Source organism: Leptonychotes weddellii, chromosome 6 (assembly GCF_054177405.1).
Source record: "Leptonychotes weddellii isolate Sample4059 chromosome 6, ASM5417740v2, whole genome shotgun sequence".
NCBI classification, from domain to species: Eukaryota; Metazoa; Chordata; class Mammalia; order Carnivora; family Phocidae; genus Leptonychotes; species Leptonychotes weddellii.
Genome location: NC_138374.1, coordinates 134,501,771 through 134,510,664, shown reverse-complemented (window position 1 = coordinate 134,510,664; position 8,894 = coordinate 134,501,771). Strand labels below are relative to the sequence as shown.

The 8,894-nt window shown below is 54.2% G+C and overlaps 2 protein-coding genes across 2 annotated transcripts in view; both read left to right on the top strand.

The window, feature by feature from the left end:
- LOC102750268 (sodium/potassium-transporting ATPase subunit alpha-4) overlaps positions 1–4,323 on the top strand; it is a 14,623-nt gene extending 10,300 nt beyond the window's left edge. Inside the window, exons 9-11 of the mRNA XM_081823219.1 lie at positions 134–268; positions 3,567–3,756; positions 3,894–4,323. Coding sequence (XP_081679345.1) covers positions 134–268; positions 3,567–3,756; positions 3,894–4,078 — 510 coding nt within the window. The 3' untranslated portion in view covers positions 4,079–4,323. The remainder of the gene's footprint in view (positions 1–133; positions 269–3,566; positions 3,757–3,893) is intronic.
- Positions 4,324–7,975: 3,652 nt separating this feature from the next.
- The window catches only part of LOC145722096 (sodium/potassium-transporting ATPase subunit alpha-2-like), a 1,473-nt gene continuing 554 nt past the window's right edge, over positions 7,976–8,894 (top strand). The window contains exons 1-3 of the mRNA XM_081823218.1: positions 7,976–8,106; positions 8,503–8,653; positions 8,740–8,889. Coding sequence (XP_081679344.1) covers positions 7,976–8,106; positions 8,503–8,653; positions 8,740–8,889 — 432 coding nt within the window. The remainder of the gene's footprint in view (positions 8,107–8,502; positions 8,654–8,739; positions 8,890–8,894) is intronic.

The window sequence follows — 8,894 nt, the reverse complement described above, 5'->3', positions numbered from 1 at the left end:
GATGCCTCGGTGTCAAGGGCATGCCCCGCCCTCTCCCTGGAAATCTCTATCCTGGCGCTTTGGGTCCTCCCCATTGCACCCCTCGCCCTGTGCCTTATCCCTCGGGCTCACCCTACAAACCCCGTCCCGGCAGCGGGCAACAGCAGGGGATGCTTCCGAGTCAGCCCTCCTCAAGTTCATCGAGCAGTCATACAGCTCTGTGAAGGAAATGAGAGAGAAAAACCCCAAGGTGGCAGAGATCCCCTTTAATTCCACCAACAAGTACCAGGTACAGAACCCACAAGGGTAGAATGGTGGTCGGGGGTGGGCTCGTCGTTTGGGGAAATGGGAGCTTTGCCTTTGCCTTCAGCCTCCCCTCTGAACAACAGAATGGAGACGGTGGATACCCAGCATCCCCATTAAGAGGAAGGCTCACCTCAAGGGAAAGTGACCAGCAGGGAAAGGGAGGAGCAGGTGGTAAAGGAAGAGGCATTCGACCCCAAGCAGAGAGCGAGGCTCCGTCTCTTGTGGAGAGAGCACGTGGGAAGTGTCCTGTGGGTAGGACAGGCTGGTTGGTGACACTCACGGTAGAGCCTGGGGCAGCCCTCGGAGGCATCTCTGTGGCTCCTGCAAGGTTTGCCCCTGCAGGATAAGGCTGGGTTTGCAAGGCACTCCCCGGAAGCGCCTGATTGCATTCCGCGCCTGGATTCTAGCCCCTGCCATCAGGTAGGTGGCGGGGCGAGCGCTCCAGCACATTTGCGAAGGTTTTCGTCTCTCAGGGGCATTTTACCCGCTACCCAGAGAGGCGTGAGAAGGGAAGGAGATACGCGGGCTGAGGGGCAGTGGTGGGCACTAACCCCGAGTGCAGGGGACAGCCAGCAAAGCCCGTGGGACTCTCCCACGGGAGGTCCTGCACACCTTGAAGAGGGGGCTGTGGGGGGGTGGCGCCCCCACGACTGGAGCGCCACCAGTCAGGTTTGGGCCCCGCAGGACAGTCACGGTTTGCTCAGGGGAGGGGAATCCTCCAAGTTCATGCGCTACCATGAAGGTCAGACGTTCAGGTGTGGGTAACAGAGAAGAAACGAGACTCCCCAAAAGTCAGTTTTGTTTTCCTGTCTTAGAAACCGCAGAAGAGTGCTCGCTTTAGCAGCACGGTACTAACATCAGAACAAGACACAGGAGGTTAGCAAGGCCTGTGCGCAGGCGAACTCATCAAGTGTTGTATTTGGAAGTTGCTAAGAGAGTAGTAGATCCCCCAAATTTTCCTCACAAGGGAAAAAAATCATAACTAAAAAAACAATAATAAAATGACAAAAGCTATATAGAGTTTTGAGTTTTTAAAACCCAATTGCCTTTTCATATTGAACACTGAACAAGTAAGAGTTAAAGAAATAGGTCCCGAGTTTTTTTGTCTCAGCTGACTTCCAGTCCGTGTAATAAGATAGGTCTCCTAAGCCCACACTGCAAACTTATTTCTACTTTTTTTTCTGACGTTCAGTGGCCTCACAACCCAGACAAGAATTCTGTGCTTGGCAGGACCGGATTAAAGCCTGTGCCTGCAAAGAAGTAGATACTTCTTCCTTCATGTGATTTAAAATAAAAGCAAAACATATCCATGACATTTGTTGGGATGGCCAACAAAATAGCGACTTTCCCCAAAACGACTAGATTAGTGTGTTTTCTGAGTATCACGTGCAAAGGGCACGATCCTCCTCCGTGACGTCCCCACCAGGTGAGCTCGGCCAGCCGGGCGTTGCCCTCAGGGGTGGGCTCTGGGTGCGGCTGGAGCCCCCGGCTCTGCAAGGCTGTCCCAGCACTCGGTCACCTGCAGCCTTCATCTCTTCCTTGCTCTTCAGACTGAAATGAAAGGAAGGGTCTCTGTCCTGATATTCCCAGGTTTCTCCACTTTTTTTTTTAAAGATTTTATTTATTCATTTGACAAGGAGAGGGAGAAAGCACAAGCAGGGGGAGCGGCAGGGAGAGGGAGAGGGAGAAGCAGGCTCCCCGCTGAGCAGGGAGCCCGACATGGGGCTCGATCCCAGGACCCTGAGATCATGACCTGAGCTGAAGGCAGACACTTAATGACTGAGCCACCCAGGCGCCCCCTCCCACCTTTTTATCTGTAATTTTCTATCAAGACGTGATTTTTTTGTGACCAAGTTACTGACTTATAAGTAGGTCTTGCTGCCACCTCCGATAATCTCCAGTAAATAGGGAACAAATACATATTAAGCACGCAGGAAATCAAGCTTTTTAAACCTCTTACAGCTTTCTGCTTCAACAAGTTAAGATTTTTCCTCTTAGCTGCTTAGGCATATTTTGAATATAACTGAGAGTTATAGGACATATTTGAAGGTTTCTCATGGGACGGTTTTAACAGCACTTTACACACAGGCTTCCCACCTTGGTTACCCTCTGGGCAGTGTGGTCCAGCCCCCTCTGCACCTGCTCCTTTCGAGGTGCTGGTTTGGTGACCAAACAGGCTTCGTAACGGGAAGTTCCTGGCTCGAAGAGGAACCCTATCATAGTTCCTGCTCACAGATCAAGGATCCAGGGAAAACGCAAAACCGAAATGCATCTCATTCCTCTCTCCTCCTGGCCTCTGGTCTCCTGAGATTCACTGTGAATCTGGCCTTCCCTGCCCCCAGCCCACCAGGCCAACCCTGACCCCGACCCCAACCCCAACCCCACCACTAGCCCCTGGCACTTCTCAGACTGTCGGGAGAGTGGCAAAGGGATTACGATGACGTAATCTGGACTGTGCTTCATAGTTTTCAAAGTACTTTTTAACAACTAATCTGACCCTCAAACAGCACGGTGTGAACCGCGTAGGCCCAGTTAAACACCGATGTTTTTCGATAAACACAGTATGGTCAGTGGATTTTCTCTTTCTTGTGATTTTTCTTAACATTTTCTTTTCTTGACCTCACTTTACTATAAGAACACAGCATATAATACACAGAACATACAGAATATGTGTTAATTGACTGTTGATGTCATTGGTAAGGTTTTGGGTCACCAGCAAACTGTATTAGTAGTTAGGTTTTGGGGGAGTCAAAAGATATATGTGAATTTTTGACTGTATTGTGTCCCATAAAAACCCAATGAAGTCGGAAACACAGGATCTTTTGCATCGTATCAAAGGGACTAAGGTTTTGAGAGGTTCAGTGGATTGACCTGAGGTCACAAAGCCTTCCTGCTGGGGGGACACAGGACCGCGGCCCCTACCTTCTCTTCCCGTCTACCCAGCTGCCTCTGCCCGGCCCACACTTCTGCTTTCCAGGCAGAGAGGAAGCAGAGAAAGTGAGAGTCCTGCTTGTGCTCTCAGCTCCTGCAGAGATAGTAGGGACTCCTGTGCAAATAACACAGGGCTGGGATCCCGGGACAGGAGGACAGGTGGGCTTGACCCTGAGTCAGATTTGCCTGGAGGGAGGGGGCTGCACTGGGGTTAGGGGACAAAGGAAATGGGGAGGGGGATATGAAACGGGTTACCTGTTGTTTTACCCTCAAAAACCTTTCCCCTGCTTTTCTGCCCCAACCCTTGCTCCCTCCTCCTGCCACAAGGATTCTTCCTCTCTCCTCCCTAGATGTCCATCCACCTGCAGGACGACAGCTCCCAGACCCACGTACTGATGATGAAGGGGGCTCCGGAGAGGATCTTAGAGTTTTGCTCTTCTTACCTTCTGAAGGGGGTGGAGTACCCCATGGACGATGAGATGAGGAAAGACTTCCAGAAAGCCTACATGGAACTGGGAGGCCTGGGGGAACGCGTGCTAGGTGAGAGGCTTCGGAAGAAACCCAGAAAGAATGACACCCAAATGGTTATTTGTGGGGTGAAATTTCGAAGCTGTTGGGGTGAGCGAGACAGGGACGTAGGCCGCTGAATGACTACTGGTCCCTCTGTCTCTCCCCAGGGTTCTGCTTCTTGAATCTGCCTAGCACTTTCTCCAAAGGATTCAAGTTTAATACAGATGAAATCAATTTTCCCATGGATAACCTTTGTTTTGTGGGACTCATATCCATGATTGACCCTCCCCGAGCTGCAGTGCCTGATGCTGTGGGCAAGTGTCGTAGTGCAGGGATTAAGGTAAACTCCTGACCATATCCCGGAAGCCCCCCGACCCGTCACAACTTGGAGCAACAGTAGAAAGCCTTGCCTAGAGTAGGTTCTTCATAATCTTGGTTTAATGGATGTCTGTTTCCTTGAGCTTACGATTTTTAGTCTTAAGAGACTACCTAATAGGAAATAGTAAGTTTCTTCTGTAGTTAGAATCCTGTCTTGCGTTGAACATTACAATCACCAGGGGACCTTTAAAAGTCTGATGCCTAGGGCCCCCCCGGGCACCCCCCCCCCAGCAGGCTCAGTCGGTAAAGCATGCGACTCTTGATCTTGGGGTTGTGAGTTCAAGCCCACATTGGGTATAAAGATTACTTAAATAAATAAATAAACTTAAAACAAAATCTGATGCTTAGGCCACACCCCAGACCCATTAAATTGGAAACTCTCAGGGCAGGATGCAGACATTTGTACTCTTCAAACTTTCTTTTTTTAAGATTTTTATTTATTGATTATTCATTTGAGAGAGAGAGAGAGCACACAAGCAGGGGGGAGGGGCAGTGGGAGAGGGAGAAGCAGACTCCCCACTGAGCAGGGAGCCCGATGCGGGGCTCGATCCCAGGACCCGGAGATCATTACCTGAGCCGAAGGCAGACGCTTAACCGACTGAGCCACCAGGCGCCCCCTTTCTTGAAACTTTTTTAGAGATTTCACTAGGCAGGTAAATTTGAGAACCAGTGTCCTAGGGTTGTGCACGTGACTCATCTAGGGGTTTTGTCGGAATGCAAAATCTTGATTCTGCAGGTCTAAGACCCTAAGATTCTGCATTTGTAACAAGCTCCCAGGTGATGCCCTTGCTGCCGGTCTGCAGACCACAGCAGGAGTAGCAAAGGGCTAGACGATGTCAGGGAAAGGTGCTCCTGGGAAGGGGCTGGGGGCTGGAGTGGATGACAGAGAGGCTGAGCCACGGAGAGCTGAACCCTGGTTGCACCTGACTCGGGGCGAACAGCTACACGAACAGGCACTCGTCCAGGCGTCAAAGCTAGAAACCAAAAAGAGTGAAACACAGTTGCAGAGCACACTCCCAGCGGTGGGAACTCCTCCTTGGCCGGGGGGCTCGGACTGCATGGGATTCCTCTAGTTCTGAGACGTTCTGTACCCCGCTTCCAGGTCAGATTCTAAGACTCACCTACATCCTCACAGGTCAGAGACTGACACCTTTCCGGCTCATGACTGATATTCTGGATCCCAGGCCTGGGGGACAGCAGGTTGGAGGGTGGGGGGCGCTGGAGGTATCTAAGGAGAACGAGACGCTATCTGTTGGAGCTGGCTTTATCTTAGAACTTTGACTGTCGGCAGTTTGTCTGGGAGCAGCTGGGCCATGCCAAGTTCAATGATTGTGGCTGGAGTGAGAACCGAGGGACGGATGGAGGAACTATTCAGAGTGAGTTCCTTAATCACCACACGCTGTTTGGGCGGTTGGTTCTCTGCAGAAGCAGCATGTCTGCATCTGCATAGGATGGCCAACGTCTCGACCTCCCCCGGCTCTCGAAGCCCCCACACCACATCATGGGAGCTAGCTGGAGAAGGGCCCATTTGATTTTCCTGAGCATTGAGGTGGCTGTTGGAATGGGGAATTATACGGGGGATGTGAAATGCATCTCATCTGGGGATTTGTGGGTCCCTTACAGCAAGAAGAAGAGACTTACAATTGCCCCCAAGGTGGGGAGGCCCGAACGGGGCCGAAGGGCTGAGTTAGCCTGCGTGTCGTGACCGCCCGAGGCAGGCGAGTCCGAGGCTGGCTGCTGAAGCAGGAGGCCCGGGGGCTTTCTGGGCCAGTCCGTGTTCTGGGCATAGGCTTACAGTTCGCATTATCGTTTCTCACTTCTTCTGGACCCGAAGCTGGCAGAAGTTTGGCAGACTCGGTGAGAAATTCTGAATCAGCCCCCTTTCCCTATAGGGGAGTGTAAAACACACACACGATGTCATCCTTCGAGGAAGACAAATGTGATAGACATAGGCGGGTTGTCGCGCAGGGTAGACCCTTCCAGGGCCAACACCAAAGTGGCCTTGAAGCAGAGCTGATCGGAGAGCCCTGGGGTCACAGGGCAGCAAAGCTCTTACAAGGAGGTGATCGCAGGGCTGGTACTTCCCAGGTAGAACCACGTGCTCGGGCCTTTGGAATAAATGGAATTAAAAAAATGAATACAAGTATCCGTTATATTTGCCACTCACTGAGGCTGTGGGGGCCGTGAAGGTGTTTGGGCCTCGCCCGGAACCCGGCTCCTCCAAGAACCGCAGTCTGGCCGTGAGACCTACGGCGTGTCACCAACACTGGACTCCGTGGCTCCGATGGGCCCCACACGGGAAGAGAAGGGACGAGGGAACAAGAGGGCAGCTCGCGAGACCACGTGGGAACAGTGGAGGTACGGCCAACACCCACAAGTTGGAAATGAGAGTCCTTCAGTCCCTGACGAATCCCAGAAACCAGGAGACGTCCTTTACCTCAGAGGGAGCCACGCTGCAGGACCGCACGTCTGTTGTGCGCTGCGAAATCGCGTCCTGGGGACTCAGTAGGGGCGGGGGGGGTTGGGGAAGGGGGTACTTTGTGTTTTTCTTTCTCCAGCCTGGCCTGGAGGTGGGACTGCCGGAAACTACTGCGGAACGGCCCCTTTGAGCCAGGGTGCTCGGGGTGGGCGGCGGGGGGCGGGCATGAGGATGACGGCGCACCTGCCCTCTGGGCCCCCCGGCCACCACGGATGAGCCGCTGCGGGGCTGTCCGGGCGCAGGGAGCCTGAAGGGCAGCACGGAGGGCTCGGCCTGCGTCACATCGGGAACATTGTAAGCTCGCATGCAGCTCCCTCCCAGACCCTCCCCGGGTACCCCGTGGGGCCGCGTTGGCGAGATGGGGACACTCGCTGTCCGTGCTGTGGGTACAGTGGCCGTGCTGGTCTCTGGTGGCCACACGGACTTCTGCGTCACCACCTCCCTCCAGGAAGCCGGGCTTGGGGTCACGCTGCTCTCAGGCCAGCGCACAACGAGGCGGGCTCTGGGAAACACTCCCTACAGCCTTGTTTCCATGCTCTGAAAGCAAACAGATGGACCTTTCCAGGACCTTCCCAGGACAGTTCAGTCACAGCCTCGCAGCTGCCTTTCCCTCCATCGGAGCCAGGGAAAGCCGTGCGCCCGGAGGGCACTCGGGAGCCTGGGGCCGTGACTCTCAAGAAGCCGTCATTCTTTCATTCCTGCATCTGATGGCTGTTTGTGGAACGGCGGCTCTGGGCTAGGCTTTGCGCAAGAGCAAAGCTTCACGAGGAGCCTGGACTCGGCCCATTCTTGCAGAGCGCCCGGGCCAGCAGACAGAGACAAGCCCTCCCCATCCGGAGCAGGAGGAATGCTGACACACAGAAGGAACAGAATGCTAGGACAGGCCGGAGCCAGGCACCTGACCTTTGGGGAGCCAGGGGACAGGGCATCAGCAAAAGGGCTGGAACCCAGGGGAGGCCACGGGGGGAAGGTGAGGAAGAGTGAGGGTCAGAACGCACCTGGGCCTAGAGGATATTTTGCTAGGCAGATGGATTATTCCAGATGTCCCTTTATTACCATTTGGTCTATGTGTAGGTGTTTGTCTTTTGAGCTTAAAGAAACAGAACAGCTTCTGGAACAATTCAGTGAAAATCGGAATATAGCAATACACCCAAATCCCCAATTTATGCCCGGGAAATCTAGAACCCAAACTGTTCTATGTGTTATGGTCTGGTGGTCCTGACCCAGTCCCGGGGGATGAAGCCACCATAGCGCAAGTCCTTGGGGACTACTAGGAATAGCCCTGTGGAATGAAGGTAGTGATCCGTTAGGTCCTGGAGAGAAAGACAAAGCGTCCAGGACCCCCTGAAGATGGTTCTGCTCCCCTTCCTTCCCTTCCCAACCCAGGTGATCATGGTGACCGGGGACCACCCCATCACAGCCAAGGCCATCGCCAAAGGTGTGGGCATTATATCAGAAGGCAACGAGACAGCAGAGGACATGGCTGCGCAGCTCCAGGTCCCTATCAGCCAGATCAACACCAGGTGGGGGCCCTAAAGAACTCAGGTCTGCAGTGCTTCCCCTCCATCCTCAACCACCCCACCCCGACCCCCCTCGCTACAGTTCCTGGAGGCTCCTGTAGTAGGTAGGATGTGTAGGGTTTACTTATTGCAAAGTAAAATGTAATAGGAAAATGACCCAGTGACGATGTCAGTGGGTTTTCAGAGGAAGTGGGTGGAAGGACGCAGAGCAAAAGGAGGAGAGGGTTGGAGGCAGGGAGGGGTGCAGCGTGTCCATCCGGGGACAGTGGGTGGCTGGGGACAAGCGAGGAGCCGGGCTGAAGGCAGAAACAGGAGGGTATGGCGGAGGCTGGACAGAGGCACCAGGACCTCTGGGGAACTCTGAGCGCTCTGCAGTGGCTTTTGACCTCCTTTCCTCAGGGAAACCAAGGCGTGCGTGGTGCACGGCTCCGACCTGAAGGACATGACGGCGGAGCAGCTGGACGAGATCCTCAAGAACCACACGGAGATCGTGTTCGCGCGGACGTCCCCGCAGCAGAAGCTCATCATCGTGGAGGGCTGTCAGAGGCAGGTGAGCGAAGCAGGGCCGGGCCGGCGGGGTGGGCCGGGCGGGGCCTCGACGGGCTTCCTCCCCTGCTCTGGCTGTGCTTCGTCCAGGGGGCCACTGTGGCGGTGACCGGGGACGGCGTGAACGACTCCCCCGCGCTGAGGAAGGCTGACATTGGCATCGCCATGGGCATCTCGGGCTCCGACGTGTCGAAGCAGGCCGCCGACATGATCCTGCTGGACGACAACTTCGCCTCCATCGTCAC